General features: G+C 39.3%; 1 protein-coding gene across 1 annotated transcript; it reads right to left on the bottom strand.

Moving 5' to 3' along the window:
* Positions 1–354: 354 nt before the first annotated feature.
* On the bottom strand, positions 355–25,874 carry LOC126343060 (programmed cell death protein 4). Its single transcript, XM_050001908.1, has 9 exons — positions 25,231–25,874; positions 5,841–5,998; positions 5,652–5,753; positions 5,396–5,513; positions 5,125–5,284; positions 4,809–5,031; positions 3,000–3,110; positions 2,779–2,918; positions 355–2,694 (listed from the first exon to the last, which is right to left on the bottom strand). Exons 1-9 carry the CDS (start codon positions 25,499–25,501, stop codon positions 2,631–2,633), a joined length of 1,347 nt encoding a protein of 448 aa, XP_049857865.1. The 5' UTR covers positions 25,502–25,874; the 3' UTR covers positions 355–2,630.

Raw genomic sequence — 25,874 nt, 5'->3', positions numbered from 1 at the left:
ACACTGCATTTCTTCCAACAGTTTTGGATCTGTTCTCTCTCAACTATGGGAACACCACTCCAATCAGCTGCATTACAACCTTCCCCAATGCTGCATACATGACAAAAATTGTGAGGGTAAACTATACTGCATGTGCTGTCAATAACACCTGTCGGAACATGGTGTACTGCAAGTAATGCCATCTGATTTTGAGTTTTTGGGCCAAGTATTTCAAAATGACGGAACAGGAAAAAATTGGTCTTCTGGAGAAACAATAGATCCTCAGAATGACCACTAAGCTATCTGTGCCTTAACAGGATACAATGATGCAGAAGATTGTCTGTTGGAAGATAAAAATAGTTGAAACAGTGTTACTCACCAGTGAAATGAAATATTTTACTTTCAGTCTAGCTCACACGACACATTACATCACAAATAATTAAGCAATACAAAAAAAAATGTAGTCAGATGAAAAAATTTAACTTTTAAATTTTAAATACTATGTCACTGTTACTCTATATCTAAAGTTTATATTTCAAACATGAAAAAACAACATTGGAAGTTTCACATTATAAACTAACAAAGTAACACATTGTTTCCGAAAATTTACACATCATTAATCATTACCATAACCTTTAGCAATTCTGAAAATTATAGTCCTTGTACAGGAATACTGACAACCAGTAAATTTGTATTATTTTGTACTTTTTTTTAAATTTTGTATTTTTTGTGCCTAACCATAGTAAAGTCAAATATTTGCACTATGTACATACCCTCCCCCTCCCCCCCTTCCTCACATACACACACACACCTCTCTCTCTCTCTCTCTCTCTCTCTCTCTCTCTCTCTCTCTCTCTCTCTCTCACACACACACACACACACACACACACACACACACACACACACACACACACACACACACACACACACACAAAGGAAAAAATAAACAGTTTCATTACCCAGTTCTACAAAATGAAGCAGTTACTCAACATTTAGTGTATGCAACCTAACACAGAACAAAGGAAACATTTCCTGCTTACACTTTGCACACTATATACAAATAACAGAATAAGGTGAGTGACATGTTCATTTTTTTAAGGTGAAATAGCATTACATATTTTGGTCTTTGAGAACAGAATGAAAATTTCTATGACTATCATATTACCATAAGAAATCTTCTCAAAATTAACATTATATGCTATACATATTATGTTCAAAATGGAAGATTATTTCCACTATCTTAAAACAAAAATCACATCTCACTACTGAGAGCATTATTTTTACCTGTTTTCTTCACACAATTGAAGTTTTTTTGGGGTGCAGGTGATAGTGATGGGTCTGAGACACTGTAAATAATCATGATTTAGAGACAGAAGAAGAAGAAGAAGAAGAAAACGACAAATATGATGATGATGTAATCAGTCATTGAGTCACAACATTACAAATTGACAGATATGAACAAAGCTTGCATTACAATTATGACAACAACAAAACATCTGTTTCTCATGATAAAAATAATATTCTTGAAATGCATCAGTTGTCAATCTCTAGTAGCTTCCTTGAGAATATAGGGATATGGCATACCAACATACTAGACGTATAAATGCCAGATAAACTTGCACGACACAGGTAGAAGAACTGGCAGTCAATCCGAATATTAACTGAAAATCTTATCTTAACTGAGAACACATTTGTTTACTACACACAAGAAAACAATATTGCTCCTTTTATTCTCCAATGACCTGCTCGCCATATTTTCAGCACCCTCAGATTATTCTTTATTTCATCATATATTACTGGATCGTAGAGAGACAAGGACTAGTAGTAGGACAGGTGCAGCTATGATTCAGTTTTATTCTCCACAATCCCTGTTTCTCAAGGAAAATACTTCGCATCATGACAGTTTCATAATTCATAAATATTTCTGAGTAGTTTTATTTTCTTAAGAAGGTCAAAAAGATTTCGAATTTCATTAGCAAGTGGAACAAATCCAATGCAGTTTTAACAGGGGAAAGTTTCTACTTGTCTCATACTATCACGAATTAACCAAGAATGAAGCCAATCACAATACTGTTAAATCAAGTGTATTGATATGAATAAAATTTCATTTAATCACCTTATCTGTTATTTATTTCAACATATGCTCCCCAGTTACATTGATATCCATTTGGAATGGTGACAAAATGCGCCTTGTGCACTCTTAAGATGTTATTCGATGTGCCACATCAACATTCTAAATAGAAAAGATGATGATAAAAGAAAATACAAATGCAGTTACCTAAGTGATGGTACTAACAAAATAACTCAAACACACAAATTACATTTTAAATACTACTTTAACTCTGTTTTTGTATAAGAGCGGCTGGTAGAATGAGTGTGGAAAATAGAAAGTAATCAAAATCATAAAAAAACCAACTACAAAATAATGAAGAAGGGAAATCCTCATTGAGGATCTTTTGTAACTCTGTGCACAATGCTGCACACAACTGATATAAAACATGTACACTGCACAGTGGGAAGCCATGGGTACTGTTGCCTCCGCCAACTGGACACACAAGAATGATATGGCAAACAATCTTTCAACTTCAATCTATCTTTCAACTTTCATACTGATGGCAGTTGTATGTGTGTGTGTGTGTGTCCATCTTCTTTCAAACAAAATCATAGCTCTTCACACGACCACCATCACCCTCAGACACAAAACGCTTGCGGCCCCTGCAAACAACATATATTTAAACATAAATCACAGAAGTATGTACCAGAACTGAAACAAAAGATAATTGTAACCGACTGGCATACCTCGAGGGCAGCTTCTTAATAACCTCTTCGCCAAGGATTCCAGCTTTCTGACATCTTTCTACAAATCTTTCCAAAACTGTGTAAGCTAGAGGAACATCAAGGCAAATATCTGGCATATCTTCATACACTCTGAGGAAACCCTGCAAGTAAACACCACATTGGCATGCAGCTATTTACTGATTTACTGCAATAACAAAAAGAAATCACCATAAACCACCTACCCTGTCCATCATATCTGGTGTTATTATAATTGCACTGTACAGAGACTTCAATAATTTACACATAAGTTCTTCTGTGTGGCCATTAATAGCTTCTATTGTCATTACAACAGCCTGAAAAAAAAAGCAAAACTGTAAAATAAGAAAGAAAGTCATACAAATGATGACTTAGACGCAGCAATTAAAACTTTTCTTTTAAACTGAATACTTTCACTGAAACCAGAATGAGAAATTGGTTTTCTTTATCACAGACTATCAGTGTTTGGGGAAAGACAACAATATCAAATTGAGTCCGCCTAGATGCAAAACATGTTGTTATTCGTTTATTTCTTTGTTTTCCAAACTAGTTACAGCGACAAATGTCACAATCATCAGTGGTTTTTGTTTAATCTAAAACATGCGGCCTACCGGGACCATCCGACCGCCGTGTCATTCTCGGTGGCACTTAATTATATTTTTACTATTGGTTTTTTGAAATATAGTTTTCTATGGATACTTTCATACTACCTTATTTATTGTATGTTACAGCATGTTTTTGAGAGTTATTGCGCTGTTTGCGACATTTTCTGTGCGCTTTTTTTTTATGTTTGTTTGTCCTATTTAATGGGTCTGACTTCTGAACGAGGAACACAGAGCACATGAGAGCTATAAAGAGTGACAGCACAAAGTCAACTTTTGCAGAACATTTAATGAACAGAAACCATAATCCCACTAATATTGAAAATGATCTACACATTCTGAAAAACAGCAATAGTCCATACCAACAGCTAACAATAGAAGAAAATTACTACATATAAAAGGCTAGAGAGTCGAAGGGAAAAATGTAATAAATGAACACACAACACTTTGCAACAACACATTCTTTACCACTCTGAGAGAACTGACCAAGGACACAGAATAGAAAGCGCACAGATGCAAAAGAACCATTTCCCCATCACACACCGAGACATAAATAAGGAACAGAAGTAGTCGTAATTCGTGGCTACAGTTTTCATAGCCTTTCTTGCCACAAGTGATGTACCTCTCGCAAAACATGCGAACAGCAAGATAGCGTTATGTTCTTGATCATAAACAATGTACGGAACTTTTGTTTTTATGTGTATAGAATCAGCTATATACCATCCAATGAAAGTGAGTACACGAATAGCTAAGTAACGGCGCAGTACACACCAAATAACTGGATTCTACAACACTACCGCAACCTCAAGTGTATATTGCTGACATACGAAGTTCACCTTTTAATATTTTGTACAGCCACTCGCACAGTTACAGATGACATGTTCGCATGAGGTGGGGGGCGGTGGAATCACAAAAAATATGTTGTAAACAGCAACAATATCTCTCAAAAACATGCTATAACATAAAATTAATAGGGTAATATGAAAGTATCTATAGAAAACTATATTTCAAAAAACAAAAAGTAAACATGTAATAATGTGCCACAGTTTGTATAACCATGCTTTTTTTCTGCCTGTTTTGGATTTAGAAAAACCACTGATGATGGTGATATTTGTCACCGCAACTAGTTTGGGAAAATAGAGAAATATATGAATAACAAAGTGTTTTGCATCTAGGCAGACTCAATTTCTGATATTGTTATTTTTCTATCCAAACAGAGACCAAATGGAAGAGTTCCAAGATAAAATTATTGCTTGGGGAAAGAACTTACGTTGGTGGCAAAGGGATGTAGGTACATCACAACCTGGATGCAAAGAGATGCAAGTGCATGTACATGTTTCTTTCGAAGATATAAATCAGCCAAAATGAATATTGGCACAAAATATTCATTTTGTAAATAAAAAATATACATACCTCGTAAACTAATTCATGGTGAAAATGAGGCACCTCAAGCTCCAATAAGCATCTGGTCGCTTCCTGAAGATCTTCTGATGATAAGTATTCTTGCAGTAGTAGTGTCATCTGGCGCGTCAAGTATTTTACAGGCCTCAATCCACCACCGACACCCCACACATTATCAAGCCTGACCATACCGTGCTTTATGGAAAGCAAAGTATCAGCTCGACTGAGAGCTTTCCTAGCAAACATCATATATAATTAATGCATGCTTCTATTCTTTTGTCATATATTGTTAAAGATGTAGTAAACATAATTCCCTCACAATACATACCTTGCATGCTCACATTCCACCTTGTCCTTGTAGCTCATGACAAATTTGGGAGGAAGACAGTCATCAGCCACTGCTCTTGCAATAAAATTGCCCAAAACTGTGGCTGCGTCAGGTGTATCCAAAATAAGATCAGGAAGATTTTTCAACAGGAGATCAAACGCTATAAAAAGGGGCGAAAATAATTTAATGTTTTGCAACACTACTCAACATAAAATTTAAATTTACTGTCAAATGGGGTCATTCAATTAATAATAGGAAAATGTATACAAACCTAAGGCAATGTCTTTCTGTGAAACGACGCGGCCATAGAAGTCTGATATCAGGACTGATGTCATTTCACGGTGAGATGGTTTGTGATCCATTGCAATTTCTATAGCCAGCATAGGAATCTAGAAATAAATGTTGACATCGCACTTCATCATTTTCAAGAGGTTTTTTTACGTTACCTTAAATCCTTTTGTTAACACCAAGCTAAGAATGTATAATAAAATGAATTACTGCTAGGATTACTTAATCAATATACCAACCATAAACCTCTTGTTGGCACAGTTCAGTTCATCAAAAGCTAATGCTGCTTCAGCTGTGTCACCATGCTCAAAATATTCCAGAATAATAGGTTCGGCAGCTTTCTAGAATACAGAACAATATTACAAATACACTCACAATTCAAGGCACAGTCGTATCAGTATGTAAAATAGCACTGTCTAGGTAATCACCCTAATTTCCTCTTCTGATAACTGTGGAATGATTGTCTCAAGTGCAACATCTCCGCTGTCCAAAGAATCATCATCATAATTTGGATCATTCATGTCAACATCAGCTTCCTCCAGTTCTGATCCCAGTTTACCCCAAACTCCTTTACCTCCAGCACCACCTGTAATGGAAAGATTGTGCATAAGAGACCTTTTCATGTATGAATACAGAAATTTTTTCTGGTATAGGAGTAGCTATGACAGCTTTCAAAACATCCATTTGCACCTCCTCCAATAAATTTGCTGGAAAAGCTCACTCACCAGTTCTTGAGATACAGACCTCAATGTCGAACACATTTGGCTTGGTTTGACTTTTCAGTATTACACTCTAATGCAAAGCAGACTTTTGGTGACATTTGTCAAAGTGAAAAATAAAAAGAAACTGGTTTGAGGTGGCAACAAAATAATTAAAATTCTACGTTAAAAAGTGTGCTATCATTTTTTTTCTTTTTTGCATGATTTTTTTTACTTTGAATGGTACAGAATGTATGACAAGAATACATACCTAGTCCTCCCTATTGCAGAAGGATACTTCTCTTACTTCAGGTACACACATAATGACAAGAGGAGTGTTAGCATTATTGGCATAATCTAGCTCTCAAATGTTGTATAAAAAGAGAATGCACTAAAAACTATAGAAAAAATACAGTTTCAAGTTTTCGAATTCACAGCTGTGCAATAAGTCAGTAATAGCCTGTGTGTAGTAACTGATAGTAATAAGGCACAACAATGAATGAGTGTAAAATGCCTAATGACACAGTAACTGGCTTCACACTTGAAAAAAGAGCAGAAATCAGTTCGGTTGTAAGAAAATTGTCTTAACTAGGGTTAACAGTTACTGTTGAACCAAACAGTTTTCAGTTATATCTTTTTTTTTTACGCCAGTTTAACCTTGGTGTTAAAACTGCTCGAAATAATTTGTTTCTGAAATAACCCACTTAGAATCAAAATATTAAATTATGCAGACAAATACTGGAAACTTAGTCCGTCCACTGTTGGCTCCTTTTCTCGAAATGAGGTAAGGGTTGAATCCTGGAATCGAGGATCGTGCCACTATATGGGCACTATGATTAACGAGACTGGCATTTACGAACTCGCGGTAGTATGCCAAGCACACTTTAGCCCAGCAGATTTAGAGCTGTTGTCTTAGCCCCGTATGGCAGCGTCTATTCTGAGGATGGAGTAGAGAACTGTCGCGCGCTAAGGGACTGGGCTCGCCACAGCGCCCGTTGTATCTACTTCAGTAGCTGAGCTGTCGCAACGAGTCATCAACCCCACTGCACCTGGGCGAACGACCTTTGTCGCTAAGCGCTGTCCTCGCAGCTTTCCATGCTTGCTACTCGCTGTTGAAAGAAAGCCAGAACGAAAACAAAGTACGCCTAAAGATAACAAATAACAATATTTCATTTAGCAAACTAAACACTGGCTGAAAAACTGATGGTACCTTCAATCTACAAAGCAATAAAGGTGCTTATCAGTAAATGTGCTACTTTTAGAGGAATAAAAAAAACTGGTTTATGGTTGTAATCAAAATATTGCTTTTCAGATTACGTGGGCGAATTGAAAATTGCAGATGTAGGTTTGGGAGATGTCACTACCTCTGACCTGTCTGAGAGATATGAATATACCTCTTATCTGTAACCTTCAGGATTCTGCGCATATGAACGAATTTATTTTTACTGTTTATGTATTTATTTTAGTAGCGACCATGGTGAATAAGGCCGAAATTGTCTCCGAAAAGGCGCGCGCGCGCGCGCACACACACACACACACACACACACACACACACACACTAATGAACTAACGCTGCCTGGGTTCAAGGTATCAAAAAGGCACAAAAAAAGGCCTAAACTGCACATATCCAATAAATTGCTTGTCGAAAAATTACTGATAAGTAATTAGAAGGCATCGATTTCTAATCTAAAATGTTATGTAAATGTGACGAATTAAAACTGCTAAGTATGGACAGCCGATAACATAGAGAGCGTACTTGATACTTAATAATTCATTAGGTTCCGTATATGCCATCAAGGACAAGTTCAGGTATGTGGCACTATTTAAGATATCCATTAGAAGGACCAGCAAATCAGAAAAACATATACTGTATTAAAAATCACTACCTTGCTTTATGCGAACCCAGGACAGTTATTTAGGGAAAAAGTCTTCAGGCACGACATGCAGGTGGTAATTATCCTCCAAGAACAACAACAAAAACTAAAATCCGAACTGATTAAATAAATTGGTTTCAAAAATACCTAAGATTACTACGCCGAACGAAAATGACCCTCCGTAAACCGATCTTTACTCATCTAGACAAGGAATGAACCTTGGAAATAAAACCTGTTTTGAAAGTACGTTAACCAAGTACTTAACTTCCCATTTTGTTCCTGATTCTCCATTATGGAGAAAATAAGGTAGTACTTACCGTTTGTAGAAAAATACCGTATACAATAATACCCAGTTTGAGATTTTATCCCAGTGGATTTTATTCCCTCCGTCCCAAATATATTTCGACAGCTTTCGTATCTGCCATTCTCCATGAACACCAATAAAACCGAAAACTAAACATGTTATGCGCTACTGTAGTTGTTTCCCATGACGTCAGTGGTGTTCCATTCCGATTCCGAGGTAGTGTCCATAATGGATTGCAATAATCTCCGACGACAACTAACGAAACTAAAAGCCGGACTGCTTCGTATTTTACTCGAAATTGTTGAGTGATTTGATCTCGATCGCTTGCAACATTATTAATTTCATTTATCTTTCTTTCTATTCTAGAGACCAACTGACAATTTCACTTCCTTCTCATTTGTTCTTCCTTTTTCTTGCATATTCTCTAATCTTTTCTTCAGACTACATCACAACTGTGCTCTTACTGCTTTTGCATAGGAATTCCTCTAAACTGAATATTTCACTATTATTGGCATCAAAGGGAGCGATCGTTATTACGAGTGTCTGAGAATTTACTCTACAGAAGTTTAAGAAATGCTTAATCTAGATATAGTCTGATCTCAGCAACATATTTGCAAGGATCTCAGTATCTTTACTGCATTCGAAACTTAATACTGAACAAATGAGAAGTTTAGTGAACATCAGAACAGATGCGCGAACAGCTGAAGAATTTCTAATGAAAGGCATTCTCTGCGTTATTATCGATAGTTCAGCGTCGCGACTGGAGGATCACAGTATGTTGACTGCACCCGACACGCAACACAAAGTTACTACAAAAATTTTACTGCCGACACGAAGAAAAACAGCTGCTACGAAGTACCTTGTACATTACAAGCCATTTCCTTTCCTATTCCACTTGCAAATCGAGCTAGAGAGAAACGGCATGTACATCCCTCTGCAAGAGTCCTAATTTTTCTTATGTTAGTATTCCTTAGGTCAAATTTACGTTGGAGGCACTAGAATCAGTCTGCAGTCAGCTTCAAACGCCGGCGCTCTAAATTTTCTCAATAGTGTGTGACGAAATATTGAGTTCCCTCCGGGGATACTTGTGAGTTCATGAAGCACTTCCGTAATCCTCGTGTGATGATCTAGGTTTTCGAAAACAAATCTAGCAGCATGCCCCCGAACTGCTTGATATCTTCCTTTAACCGACTTGGTGGGAATCCCAAACGCTCAAGCAGTATCAGGAATGGGTCGCACTATAGTGCTCATAGCTCTCAAAAGTTTTAGAGTCCATGTTTACTAGTCTTTTAACTTCGAATGATGGATCCTGTCATAATCCTGATTAATGACCATTTCCCCTGGGACACACTGTATAGAAAATGGCAGCGGTTCTATCATATTTCCCTGGAGCACTCCTTACGATACCCTTGTCTCTGATGAATACAACGTACTGGGTTCCATTAGTTAAGAAGTCTTTCAGCCACTCACATATCTGGGAATCAATTCTGTATAATCGACTGTCATTAACAGTCTGCAACAGGGCGCCGTGTCAAACGGAAATATAGGAATATGGGATTTGCCTGTTGCCTATCATCCGTAGTTCGCAGCAGGATATCATGTGAGGAAAATGGAAAACAGTTACACACAAGTTACAAAAGCCTTTCCGTCTGTACGAAATTTATTATATTCGAACTGAGAATATGTTCATGAAGCCTGTACCAAACCGATGTTAAAGATAATGATCTGTAATTTCGAGGGTCCGTTCTTTTACCCTTCTTATATACAGGAGCCACCTGCGCTCATTTACAAATTTATTTTTTATATTGACAACGATCGAGATAATACCTCATTAAAATCTGCTTTCCTCCGGAATGACTTCTGTCTCCAGGAACAGTTAACCATGTAAGACAAATAAATGCCCTGACAGTGGTGGTACGGGAAAGTCTTTTTACTACTTCAGCGCACGGTTAAATAGGAGAAGAATAGACTTTCGAGCGCCATACAATTTTTCAGGGGCCTGACGTACAATGTGCGACTTGCTTATTACTTGCGGCCATAAATGTTAAAAGCTCATAGGTTGTTACAGTGCAGTAACACTACTACTTCCATGTTTATAACACTATGTATTGGGAATGAATGCGGACTTTTCGAATACGTAAAAATGTGGTTAATTTCGATGTGTTAAACGACCGTAAGGTGTACCGTTATCCGCTGTCACACCGCCGTGCTGGTAAACATGTTTTTATTGCGTCATTCAAGCGGCCAAGGAAACAGGTAGCGCTGTCTCTAGGCGAGCTAAAATAAAAGGCCAAGCCGGCTGGGTCGCCTCAAGGTCAGGCGCGGTACAGTCGCAGCCGGGCTTGTAGACTCGTGGGACTCCTGCGCTGCTGCCAGTCTTCCGTATTGATTTCTTCGGCTGGTTACGACGCAGTGTTTTTAACGAATACGAATAACAAATTCCACAGGATGTCAGACGCTGCGGTCCGCACACCAGCTAGTGAAATGTGCGAGCGTCTGCCTTACTGCTTGTTTTACTATTCATCTGGGGGCAGCCACACGTGTCCCAACAAAAATCCTTGGCCTAGTGGGCTTGCGGCCGGCTGACGGGCTACGTGCGGCCCGCCGAGGCCCTCATGTCTGCGCTTGGAGACGGGAGCTTTGAGCAATAAATCTGCGTCGACACGCAACATGCACTACTCATTTCGGCTCTACATTCGGGCGAGGTATGTGATGAGTGCACCCTTTCTCCAGTCATTACAAGCCTTAAATCACAAAAAAAAATGATTTGTATTCACTGTGCTGAGAAATTATTACTTTATGTAAATACCGACATTCTTCTTGAATGACTTACATTTTACATTTTACGGAACCAATCGTGCTAGGGTTTTTCGCTCTACCCATTAAGAACGATATTTTTGAAATAATTCAGACTTCGATTTTCTGCAAGAGGCCTAGTACTTCGAATCCACAAAATATGCAGACCTTTGAGACTATAAAGGAAGCTGAGAAAATATTGTCCAATGAAGCTGTTCTGTTCCTACAAAAAACTTAACACTGAAACAAAGTAGACCAAGAACTCTTCTAAAGAAATGTTTGCCCACTGCGTATCCTCACTACATTGGTTGTACTAATAAACTATTAGTGCACTCTTCTGTGTGCAAGCTGAAGGCGACGTCATGGAACTTCAACCTCCACCCCCATACCGCTGTAAACCTCTCTCACCGTAAGAGAATCCAAATTCTTACTTGTAAAACTTTTTATTTGTAACCAGAATGAGTAAATTCTGTAATCTTTCGTATACAGTGAGAAGTTGAACAAATTGTTTATATAACAAACCACTGGTTTGCGTAGCGGCGCTGCGCCAATGCTGACCTTCAGCGGGAGCTGGGCAGCAAGAACTTGAGCAACTTGCTGCGCAGTTAGCGCGGGGACGACCCCCACACCCTTCCAACCTGTTTTGCGTCGGTCATCTATTTTCGGAACTGGCACGATTCTGGAATCCAAGTAGCCACGGTTTTCAACTGTCCTCGCTGATATTCGCCTCTGTTTTAAAGAAACAAAGGAATGAAATAATTACACAATCTGTGTTGTGTTTTAGTGCTGTCTTCAGGTATGAACACACGAGGAACATTTTTAAGATTAGTGAAAGGCTACTAAGAGGCCTTTTGTTACCAATCGTAACAAGCAATTGGTTTGATGATTCAGGAGGTGTCTGCAAACGACGTTTTACATCTTTAACAGAGATTAATGGAATAAAATCTTTCAATGATGGTTAGACGCTGGAGCCAGACGCACTCTCACAAAGGTCTATATTTCCGCTGATCGTCTTTGCTGTACACGTATTTTGACAACAATGGAGACGTCATACTGACATGTGGCAGCACGCAGTTCGAAAGGCCCCAAGGTCTGCCACAACGCAACGGTGCATTGACGATTTACTACGAACACGCCACACTATATTTAAGTATCAGTTAATGACGCATCAGCGATATAAGCCTTCGAATGATATTACGATAGCTGACACAAAAGACAAAGCTTCGCCGTAGCATAGTGGATCAAGTCGTGAATTATGTTACGGTGTCCAACAACGTGTGCCTCTGTATGCTAATTTTTTCTTAGTCCTCGCATTTTAAACACATTCTCAGACTTCCTTATGAATGTAATACAAGTATACTCTGCAATATTCGCTGTCATTTACATTTAGGTCTGATCAGAAACATGTTAAATATATCGCTATTTCCGAATACGTGGCGACTCCCCAATGTGTGGTTAGGCACGAACCTAAGAAGTCAGCTTAAACTGGTGCGAATGAGACGAGCATCAAAACATCATTCTTCTTTGTCATGGTGTCTCCAAAATTGTCGACGATATGAGTACAGCAAAGACGATCAGAGAAAATATGCTTTCCGTGAGAGGAATGCATCAGGCAAAAACGTCTAACTGCCGTAACGAGTAAGTTTCACAAAGTATGGCCTGAGGTAGGTCTAATACCCGTCGTTGATGAAATATTACATAATAATGTAACTAATTTAGAGCTCCCACTTTTACCACTAGCAGTTCCGAAATAATTTACTTCGCACTAGATACGAAGCAGGCTGAGCTCAGCTATTTACAAACTAACAGGCGACTCAGATAAACAGTGCCTATGCGGCGTGTGTTACGTAAGACGGCTGCGTCGACGCTAACGGAGGAAGGAGGGAAAGTCACAGCCGGCGGGGAGTGCCACGTAATGCTCTGCCAACGCAATAAGGCTCCTTGGCGGCTAACTCCCTCCATGCTTACAGCATCCGTACACAAGCACGCCTCAAGAACAGGGGCGCTGCAATATAAACGCAGCGGAATTACAACGGCAGTTTTTTGAAGTGAACACGTGCTAAATCAGTGGCATTTCTTCTAGATTCTCGTTGCAAGTTAGTTACCTCCATTCTTTGTTCATTCTGTACCCATCCACTATTTCACTCGTTGCAAGTAATCTACAAACTGTCGATTCTCCTGGCAATGATGTTGATCTGTTAGTATTTTTATGTTCCTGCATGCTGCATCACACTATCAAGGGCGAAGAGTAAGCCATATGGAGCCCCTTCGCCCAAAAGCTTGCCTATCTTGCTTATCAGGGACACAGGCATTCCACAGCCACGAAATTTATTTAGCACATACTCTAACAATTGTTTTTTCATTGCTCCTGTTATCACCCTGTAAACGTCGTCCAAGGTGTCTGCCTACCTAAGCTATTGCTTCATTTCAGTGAGGATTCCTTCGTGTGCGTGAACGTACCCATTAGTTTCCAATATTCTGACACTTTGGTACAGAGCCACTATCTGAAGATAATTTAATGAACTTCTATTTCTTTACACTGAAACTAATTACAAATAAACTTCAGCCTAAAAGCACAGAAAGTTCCGAAAATTACTGCAAAAAAACCAATTGGTGGATACGCTCGTTACAAAGACAGCTGTTAATGGTCGTTTCTTTGCCGTTTCCAGTCAGTCTTGAGGCTGCAAATGCACCCAGGGCACAGACCAGTAGGGTGTGTCCAGCGGAGTGGAGGAGATTAGTGTTTAACGTCCCGTCGACAACGAGGTCATCAGAGACGGAGCACAAGTTCGGATTTGGGAAGGAAGGAAATCGGCCGTGCCCTTTCAAAGAAACCATCCCAACATTTGCCTGAAGTGATCTCGGGAAATCACGGAAAACCTAAATCAGGATTGCCGAACGCAGGATTGAACCGTCATCCTCCCAAATGCGAGTCCAGTGTGCTAACCACTGTGCCACCTCGCTCGGTGCAGCGGAGTAGACGGCGTGGCATTTGTAGTCTCAGGACTGATTGAAAACGCTAAACAAGAGATATTAACATTTGTCCACTGCAGTGGATATGTGCATCACAAGGTTAAAAACGCAAAACGTCGAGCTATAGATTTGTAAAGCAAAACATTTAGTAGACAAATTCTGTAATGGCAATAAAACATTTTTAGCAGATAAATCCACAACAAACTGGATTGGAAAAAATGGCCTTTTTTAGCTCTTGACGGGTCCTCTTTGATAGTTAACGAATTATTCGTTACGCGTTAGTTCAGTTATTCTGAGTGACGTACCATGTCGTTCCTGGGCACAGTTGTTTGTTGACAACGGCACTGTTCGATCGCTTATAGGGGGAAAGTCTGCAGATACACTCGATTTCAAAACATTGTTAATATTGGGTAAATTATCGATAGTAAGCTGCTGGAACCAATGTATTACATACTAACAACTCTGCTAACTGCAAACGGGTCACAACCTTGAATTATATTATAAACACTACACATATTTCAATACAATTCGAGTGCGGTGCATCCAACCCTACGTAGGGTGACTAAATTAGTAAAGACTGTGTATATATTATCTTTTGAAAACTGCATACACTTAAAGACATCTATTTAATAAACTATACTACGATTACTTGCTGCTTTTGCAGGATAACATCAAGCAAATTTTTTGCCCATTTTCTACCAGTCTCGTCAAATATCAGTTACACAGTGAAGAATACATGTAATCTGCAACACGCCTGTTAATTACGAAGATCATTCTAGTTGAATTAAACTATGAAAAGTAGGTCCATATGGACGTGCATTTCTTGAAAAAACGAAAAAATGCTAATGCAGTGTTAAATGCACAGGGCAGTTATTAACATCTACATGGATACCCCGCAAATCACATTTAAGTGCCTGGCAGAGGGTTCATCGAACCACCTTCACAATTTTCTATTATTTCAATCTCGTTTAGTTCGCGGAAAGAATGAACACCTATTATCTTTCCGTACGAGCTCAGATTTCCCTTATTTTATCGTGGTGATCCTTCCACCCTATGTAGGTCGGTGCCAACAAAATATTTTCGCATTCGGAGGAGAAATTAAACTTTTGTTACGAGGATTCCCGTGGAAAACGATTGATTTAGGGCAATAGATATTTGTGGAAACACTGAAGGTACACGAGGAAGAGCAATAAAGAATAAACCATTGACAGAACCATTTTCATTTCCACAAGAGAGGGTAACGCTGGTAAATTGTGTACCGGTTTTATGTTCCAGGTTTCAAATGTCAAGTGGCAGCGTTTGTGGGCAATGAAGTTTGTTTGGATACCTTTTCACAATTGTTCGCAGCACTGTTTGAACGGTGGACCATGGAATGGAATGTTCTGCTGTCGTAGCAACTCGTGCGCTGTTTGAAGATCGCACACTGCACTACCATTCTCAACAATGTCAACAGTAACTTCAATTTGTGGCGCAATTGGCCGTCTGCCTCGCCCACGAGCAATACCCAATTCGCCAATTAACTCGAACTTCCGACTGATGTTCTTCAGCGGAAACACGATCTCTCCGTGTTCCTTTAATGTGCCTACCGGCGTGTCATGACACTAATCCAGCAGCACATAATTTGAACATGACATCTTTACTATAAAGTTGGGTAGCCACACGGTAAATAATTTTGCGTCTATACTGGCTGAAGTAGAGAAAGTTGAATTTTAACCACCCTATAGAATCATTTTTCAGAACAGTATATACATCAAATGTATTCTCATTACATTCCTTCAATCTCCTCTGAATACAGAGGTTTGTGAAATTTATAATTAACATAACATTTTGGTGGTCTCAGTTTTTTCTTAAGTTGTGAGGCATTGAAAACTGAAAAATGGGTAAGATAGCTTCATGTGAATGGTAAAGGAATGATTTCATGCCGTCTCTACATATTCACACTTCACATCCTGGCAAGAGCAGTTGCAAACTCAACTTACAGAATTAATTCTATAAAACTCATACTGACATAGTGTAAGCTTCCCTTACATTTCAATTAAGTACTATTGACAGTAAATTCCCTTATATTCTTCGTGGACTTTGGGACACTTCGTACATATTTTTCAACAATATGAACCAGACGACGTTTTTCGACTTGGGTCACTTTCCTTGGCTGTGTACGACTTGCGTTTTTGAAGCTGGTCCATCACAAAGGGGGGAGGGAATTTACAGTTCTGTAATTAATTTACTGTAAACTTCAGTTTTTTACAATGCCAATGTAGTCAGAAAACTTTATTTTCGTCCTACAGAAGCATGCTCTACATCTGATATAGCAGCAGATTTTCTTAACGCGTAGTATTTTTAGTGTTACCTTCTGGTGTCACTGACCGTAAGTTTTTGCTGCGTAAACAATTCTATGGAGGTAGGTGTACCAACATTTGTGTGTATTAACAGCGTAAAACAATGCGTGAGAAGAGCCTTATCATTATCATCAAGGACACAGAAATCATAACTTAGAAACAAGATAAGAAACATGCTTTTAAACTCAGGTAGGTTCTAATAAATTCAAAATTATTTATTTCGGCATGAAAGGAGTGGCGTAGTTGCCGGGCAAAATCGATGCGGATATGCCCGCTGAGAAGTGAAAGTGTTAAGCGCGCTCACTGGCTGTGTTGCCAGGCTTCCGTAACGGCTATCTGACACGCTGAAACAATTAAAAATACACTACTGCCAACATTGTATTTAGTTCCCCGCACTAATGTACATGTGGCTATACTATGCAAAGATAGAAGCAGTGACTGCAATGAAACACTCTGCATTCTGTATTATTATTGTTCTCCCATAAACCATAGAAGTGAAGATGAAATCAGTGCACAAGTTGCTACCAACTGTCAATACTTCGGTTTTTCTAGTGTTTGAACTTGTGGAATACGACACACTGCTATATAACTATATAGCGTGCTGAAAATTTTTAAATATCTCAATTATCGGCCATAAATCATGTTCCCGTCGCAGTTCCTACTGTATTTTTCCAAAATTTGTCCGTAGACTTAGTCTACTACTACGATTTTTCAAACAACTAAGCGTAGCTACTATTTTTTCCACCTTGAACACAGTGCTTCAGTTTTCTCCTCTCGTTCACGCGTCTTGCGTAGCTAACGTGAAACGCTCTGAAGAACCAAGAGCCCGGAGGTATACCAGTAATAAGGGCGGCACCCATAACTTCGGGATTTAGGTACTCAGCTTATGATTACTAGTATGATGTGGCCTTGATCGTCTAATTGCACAATTCGTGGTGCCAACAATGCGCACTAGACATACACAATTGTAACTTGTCAATTATTAATACATTTGATTTTGTAGTGGTTGATTATACGGTTGCTGGTGGGTAAGGATGAATCTTTTCAACATACGCTACGTTCCGTAATCTCTCGACGCTTCTGTCAGGTCTTACAGGCCATTTGTGTATGAAGGCGACTTTGGATTTGCAGTGTTTCGTCTAAAGGCACTTTATCAAGCTACGGGCTTATACACGATCTCTGATGCAGCATTTATTTAGAAATTAATGCCATCCTTATATCCCAGAAGAATGGTATCTTTTCTCTGAAGGTTCGTCCGAACGTCTTACGGCATAGTTTGACACGATCATGTGATTTCGGACAAGGGAGGTTCACGCTTATCGTCCCAGCTATAAACCCTAACGTTTTATTTGTCTGTCATCAGAACCAACGATACGACTTGGATGTAATTCATGAAACTGACACACGGTAAAGTTCCGTTTAACAACAGAAAAGATCCTTACAAACTTTGTATTTTGTACCCAACATGTACTGCATGCTAGGACGCCAAATTTCCACCTAAATTTCTCGATTTACCCTTCCATCTAGGCTATTGGTAAGAATATTTTATTATTCAGATAAAAGCAACATGCTAGCATATTGATCATATCTGAATGAAACTGTACAATGCCCAAAAAACAAAAAGTCTGCTCGTTGTACAGGCATGTAACAGGTAGCTGTTGCTTAGGGAATTGAATATTTATAACAGGGATTTTTGGAGCATACGTCAATAACGTATTCTAGCGATGTATATATGACTGCTTTTGAAGGTGATTCATTAGTAATTCTGTGGTAATCTGATTTTTTGTTGGATCTAGTGACTAATGCTTGTTTACTACCTTCTACTCCCAAAGCCTTAACAGCTGCTGCCGATAGCTGATAAAGATTGATGAGTACGCCAGATGTTTCGGGAGTTAATGTTTCATTCAAACTTCCGAGGTTATAGGGAACAATCAATGGCTTATGTGCCATAGGTGCGTTGTTCTTGAATAGGCATTGAATCAGATGGCAACTTACGTTGATAACAGATTTCCCAAAGTGGTGCGCAGGTAGCTCATGCCATTAAGTGTACCACAAATTACGGACTCGGCAAGCAAGTGTGCCTTAATTACGCACATAAGACTGGAAAATAACGAAGATTTGGAAAGGAAATAGCAGCCGCATGACTAGTGGAAAATATATACAAATATAAAAAAAAGCTTTGAATCACCTCAGTTGTGGGACCTGTACAGAAAATTGAATAGTGATCAACATAAACATCATTTCCTCCCTTTTTATTGCTCATGAAAACCACACATTGTATTTTGTACCACCATTCAGCGAGACCTTCACAGGTGGTGGTACAGATTGCTGTACACACCGATGCCTCTAATACGCAGTAGCACGTCCTCTTGCATTGATGCATGCCTGTATTCGTGGCATACTATCCACAAGTACACCAAAGCACTATTGGTCCAGACTGTCCCACTCCTCAACGGCGTAGATGCCTCAGAGTGTTTGATGGGTCAACTCGTCCATAAACAGCCATTTTCAATCTATCCCAGACATGTTCGATAAGGTTCATGCCTGGAGAATATGCTGGTCACTCAAGTCGAGCGATGTCGTTATCCTGAAGAAAGTCATTCACGAGATGTGCACGATGGGGGCGCGAACTGTCGTCCATGAAGACGAATGTCTGGACAGTGTGTCTAAGGCGTTCAACCTGACCGGGTTGCCTCCAAACACGTCTCCGACGATTGTCTGGTTGAAGGCTTTGCGACACTCATCGGTGAAGAGGACATATTGCCAATTCTGAGCGGTCCATTCACCATGTCGTTGGGCCCATCTGTGCGACACTGCATGGTGTAGTGGTTGCAAAGATGGACCTCGCCATGGACGTCGGGAGTGAAGCTGCGCATCATGCAGCCTATTGCTCACAGTTTGAGTCTTAACACGACTTCCTGTGCCTGCACGACAAGCATTATTCAACATGGTGGCGTTGCTGTCAGTGTTCCTCCGAGCCATGATACGTACGTAGCGGTCATCCACTGCAGTAGTAGCCCTTGGACGGTCTGAGCGAGGCATGTCAGACAGTTCCTGTCTATGTATCTCCTCCATGTCCGAACAACATTGCTTTTGTTCACTCCGAGACACCTGGACACTTCCCTTGTTGAGAGCCCTTCTTGGCACAAAGTAACAATGCGGACGCGATCGAACCGCGGTACTGATCGTTTAGGCATACTTAACTCCTTCCAGGTGGAATGACTGATCGGTTGTCGGCGCTGATCATGCATGGCTGTTTACATCTTTGGGCGGGTTTAGTGACATCACTGAACAAAGGGACGGTGTCTGCGATACAATATCCACAGTCAACGACTATCTTCAGGAGTTCTGGAAACCGGGGTGATGGAAAACTTTTTTGATGTGTGGGTTATCTGAACACCACCTCTGAAATCAGCACATTTACTGGGTCTCCAATGTTCAACAATGAATTGTTAGAAGGGACAGCTAACAGATGCGTCACCTAAGTAAATTCTAATTACAGATTATCAGTAGGTCATTTTATAAACCCAACAACAATTCAGATCGGTACGACTAGTTTCCGACAACAGTAATACGTCACCCAGAAACTATATAAAGGAAAACTTGTCGAATTAAAAACGGATTTTCTTGTAAATCTTATATGGAGCTCCACATTCTTAGCTAATGTTCACGCTTCACTGCAGTGCAAGGCTACATTCCAGGAAAATTACGGAAAAGCCTTGCTAACAAGTTTAAATCCAATGTTAAATCATTTCTCTTTAGCTGAAATGCTTTCCCTGCTATAGCCGTTCTGCATTCTGTATAGTCTCTACTTCGGCCATCATTAGTTATTTTGCTGGTCAAACAGCGTTCCCTAATTTAATTCAACTGCATTTCATAAATCTTGTTGTTCATCTATTTGTCTCTTTCTAAAACACTAATATTCTGTTCAACTGCCCTCCCAAATCTTTCACTGACCGACAGTACCATGTCATCGACGTAACTCGAAGTTTTCATTTTTGCGCACGAAATTTTAAATGCTTCTACAAATTCTTCATTGGTTTCTTTCAGTGCTTCCTTATGCTCATACAGCCGGCCGCGGTGGTCTCGCGGTTCTAGGCGCGCAGTCCGGAACCGTGCGACTGCTACGGTCGCAGGTTCGAATCCTGCCTCGGGCATGGATGTGTGTGGCGTCCTTAGGTTAGTTAGGTTTAAGTAGTTCTAAGTTCTAGGGGACTAATGACCACAGCAGTTGAGTCCCATAGTGCTCAGAGCCATTTGAACCATTTTTTATGCTCATACAGGTAGTTCAGTTACTTGGATTTCGAGATTGAATAACATCGGATGTGAGCTACAACCCAGTTATCTCTAAATCTACAAATGTTACAAAAGGTAGATTTGTCTTTCGTTAACCTGTCTTCTAAGTCGCAGTGTTTCTATTATCTTGGACGTTCCTACATTGCTCCGGAAGCCGAACTGTTATTTCTGGCGGTCGGCTTCCACGAATTTCCCATTCTTCCGTAAATAATTAGAGCCTGAACTTTGCTGTCATATTTGGAATGTGAGTGAAAAAGTCACAATACTGCTAATTGGTTAATTTACTGGCCTCTTCGAATTCCTCATGACTGACTGTTTTATGAAATGTCAAGGTGAGCAAAAAAATGGCATTTATCAATTGTTGCTGGGAGAACGTAATAGGTAGTGCCCTACGGTAATGTGCCGTGATAAGATATAATAATGCCGTTTTCGAATGCGAATTTCTGCCTCTACCTAAAAATCTTTCGTATCACCTTCTTATTCTTCATACAACAAAGATGAAAACACCCAGCATCTTGATTTTCAAAAATCTCGAAATCTAAGTAACTGAACTACCTGTATGAGCAGTTTCGTGAGGCCTTCGGTAACATAACACACTATTAACACATACTAACAACAATACTGATCGTCCAGAGGCAACTGTAGTTCTAAGAACACAACCATTATAAGAAAACATTTTAAAAATCTTCATATTTTTAGAATAATACTCATTTCGTGGGAAAAAATTCAAATTCACGAATACTCCAGGCATCAAATTTCTTAACAAACCGTTTCTACTCACCAGCTTTAACTACTTAACGTGCGGGTATTAAGAGATACATTTCTATACCTGATAAATATTCCTAAGACTAATGCCAACCTGTCAAAAACTATTAAACTTTGGGTGTCCTGGGAAGTTGGCTTTTGCGTTTTACGTACAACAGAAATAGAGTCGAATGTGTGAAAATTACAAGGGTGCGTTTAAATCTTTTGGGTGGGAATCTTGCCAAAGCATTCAATTAATGGTTACTTATTATTACTTCATTTATCACTAAGAAGCAATTTCCACAGTCCTCATAAGCTACACTTTCTTGACTTAACGATTATATTACTACAAAACAGAACTTTTTCTTTATGTACCCTCCATCCTTCGCAACGCAAAAAGAAACAGCGGACTACGGCACTTCAATACTTGCAACCTACAAGTATATGTAGAATTTTTATGGGACTCTGCGGCACATATGGGCCCACCCCCGCAAATTCAACCTCCTACATGTTGCCTACACAAGGCAGCCGGGGGACACACGCGAGTCCACGACCACACGGTGCCCGGTCGTTCACACAGTGGGTGGGGTGCCCAGAGGTGACCCAGAAGTTTCCAGCTCTCCGGCTGACGCCAGTGCCGCAATGCGGCTGGCCACGTCGCACAGGGTACCGGCTCCTGTTTTCTCGCGTGCTCGAACAAATGTACTATAGTAGCTGCTTTTGCTTTTAACCACAGCAAAACAAATAACTTATTTTAGACGTTTAATCGGACACATTAACAGCATACACATTCATTTCTAGTGCCTAGTATGTAACTTAATATGCACAAGTCTCCAAATATGCGTAAGCAATAGCCCTTACGTAAGTTCCCAACAAGAGGGTGACAGGTTTAAATTACTTGCTTTTCTTGTCGTGGATGTTAATAAAAATGGCACCTTAAAAATAATATCATGAACTGATTTCTGCATACTGCTAACTGAGAGATTCAGAACTAGTCGCTTTATGGAAATTGTGGCAGCTCTGGTACTTATTCATGGGTGAAATAGCGTATTGTTGGCATATGCTTTACTGTGACAAAGACTGCAGAAATGAACCACCACCCACACACAGATGGCAATATCTTCACATGTAGTTGTAGGTAATTTGCGCTCAGAAAACAAAACAGTAGCTAAAATATAAATGTTACTAAAATATAATTATGGACAGACTCTATTCATTTGTCAAACAGTTAAAGAATGCCAATAATAACTTAAGGATATCCACAAAAACAGTAGGCATTTTTCACCACATCTAATTATTGGAGAGCCTCATAAAAATGCCCAATTTTGGCCACCTACTATCCTAATTTAAGGTCACACTCCTTACAATAAATATTACCACGACTAAAAATATGAGTAAACATCAAAGACAAACAGGATATCATCATGTGGTTTTGCTTCCAATATCTGTGGCACACAAAACTGATTATTAACTATATCAACTGCACACAGATCACAGTTATTACTAATTAAAGAAGTGAAGCAGTCATCAATCCAAAGATTATATTGAGGATCACAGTGCTTTACTAGGTATGGTCCAGTTGCAGGTGGTATGCCATTGCCTTCCTCTGGCCTTTGGACAGACTTACCCAGCTATTTAGAGGGGATTCTACACCACAGTGCATATTGGTATTTTCCACATCAATAAACATTACCAATATGAAAAAAATGATAAGTAATAGACAAAAATCCTTGGAATGGCCAGGGACCAAACAGAGACCTTTGGATCTATAGTCTGGCACATTTCCACTGAACCACATCTTACTATATACTAAGTGAATTCACTAATCACTGACTAACCTGTTTCTGTACTCATGGCCACAAACGCACTCACACTTTTACTAGACGGTATACAACCGAAACATGGGGAAGAAATTTTCAGAACCAATAACTGGCTGGGAGAAAATAGGTAGTGACATTGTTCTGGTTCATAGCGCTGTGCCCCACTGTCCTGAGCTGTGTGAAGAGACTCGCAAAGGAAAGGAATGGAATACATACTTCAGATGTGGATACATAGATAGCTTGACAACACCCTTGTTGGTGCTATTCAACAGCTGTAAAAACTGTGCCTGCAGCACATTCTCCATATCTACTTTATTTCACTTCAGTCAATAACTTAACGGTGCAGGCATAAATAGTTCACCCAAACAATATGCACACACCCAAGATTCTTCTACTAGTTGTAGGAAGTCAGTGGGGTACCCCAACAATTACAGTCTTGCTGATTCCTACACGATATCCAATACTCACTGAGTGGAATATGTGTGACATTTATTGTGACTGAGCATTAATAAACATGTTGTATGAACTTGCACATTAAAGTAGTAAACTCCACTTATAACAGAAGCAGCTGACAGTATCTGGTCCTGCAGCAACAATCTAACATGTGACATTGCCAGGCTGCAACTTACAAATTGAAACTACTGTTAGGTTTGTATTCTGCATCAGAGCATACCTTTCTCAAAAGTGAAAATATTAGAAAATTTATAAGGCGACGTAAAAAATTACTCTTAGGTTTATTCTTACAGAATAACCAACAAATTATGTCTGCCAGTTTAAACAATACAAAAGTGTTTCGTTTAAGTATACAGTACATTTAATAAAAACTGTCAAATTACATGAGCATCAAGCCACCAGTGTTCACATATTGTCCAATCATCTGTTACAGTGAAATAACGAGAAACCCTCTATGATGGTGCACCACCATAATAACAAATAGTAAGATTGTATTTTAATGGCCATGGTCCCTACATATCACACGAATTGTGAGGGAAAAGCACGTCTAGTTTCATTACGTTTCCATGGCTCATATGATTTACTGAATACTCCTCTCAAAGTCTGTGCGCAAAATAAGCAACAGAAAAACAACTTTAAAAGAGTACCAATCTGGAGAAGAGCTGAAACACCAATGACACAATCACAACACACAGAAAACATTCCTTTCAATGAATTTCTTCCTCTTCTAACTAAACACTGTTTAATTTTGAATTGATGGATAGGATATTCTAGCATAACGACTAAGCAATCTCTTAACTTTTGCTTAAGACACATTCGGCCTGCCTGGTGATTGCTTTGCACAATTATTTTCAGCATGATTAAATCTGTTCCCTTCTGGCCACTTCACATTGAAGTTAATTGGCTTGTCTGAATGTTTGTGAGTTCAGTTTACATTCCACAAAGTCCACACAAAACAATGAAGAACCGTAGCCGGATTAACTGATCTTCTCCACCACAGAACACTGAGCACAATTGTAAATTACTGAAACTGTTCACGTCAAACATCGTAGGAACTGTTTTTTTACCTAATTATACCGCTGTAAAAATAACTCTTCGTTGCAGATCTCTCATTTGATAAACTTTGTTTTGTTAAGGGAAACATTCCTCTCGTATCTAACATTTACAAATATGCTTATTATTATACTTGTACAATTTTGGAGTAAACTATTTCTTCTGCTCGAAGTCTCTCAAATGCAATTTGCAAAATTGTGTCCGAAATATTTCAGTCAAAGCCGATATTATACAAAAACAGAAAAACTGGTGCACCTGCTTGAGAAAAAAAAAGTTATTATTTTTCCAATTTCAATAACTTTGCGCGGCTTCAGCTACTGAACAAAATCTGTATCCCGTTAGACTAAAACGCATAAATTCTTAACTTTGCCTCCATTAAAATAGTTGTTCTCTATCACCTCCTAACAAGTTATATTTTAAAATTCTGAAAGTACTGTCGAAACTTACTGACTTACTGATAAATCTTACCTTTCTTCGGCAGTCCTCTGCCAAAACCATTTCTTGGTCGACGGCTATTTTTACGAAGAGCAACCGACGTACCATTTGTTACAACTTCCTTGCTTAGCTGCTTGATCAGCCTTCTAGCTTTGCGCTTAATTCTGTTATCCACAGAAACTGAGTCACTAGCCTTAGAATCAACTGGACCGGCTTTTCCAGCTATATCGCCATTCACGACGCCATCTTCTGCTGCCTCGTCAATATCATTGTCCTGGCCGTTAATCATATCCTGCTCCATCATTTTACAGAAAACCACTCTCAAAGGCAAACAAGATCGATTATACTGTTATCTTGCCAATTCTAGTGCACCAAATATGAAAACTCGCAATGCTTTCACGATCACTTCAAACAGAATACAACTCAAAACATCCACCAACCACAACGATCACAGCACAACAACATTCAGTTCCCGTTTACTTCCTCGAGTCCGTGTGCACACGTGACGTTGGCGCATGCGCAGAAGGGGATATCTTATTTTTGCTTATAAACAACATGACAACCTTGAAACTGCCAAATTGAGCTTAAGGAAGAGTAATTTAGATACAAATCGGAAATAACGCGGAAACCTATGTACATAGTCAACACAGTAGAAATATGGCTCTTAGTAAAGCTCT

The sequence above is a fragment of the Schistocerca gregaria genome, chromosome 1 (assembly GCF_023897955.1).
Source record: "Schistocerca gregaria isolate iqSchGreg1 chromosome 1, iqSchGreg1.2, whole genome shotgun sequence".
NCBI lineage: Eukaryota > Metazoa > Arthropoda > Insecta > Orthoptera > Acrididae > Schistocerca > Schistocerca gregaria.
Note: the sequence above shows the minus strand (reverse complement) of the source record. Positions and strands in the feature narration are given on the sequence as shown.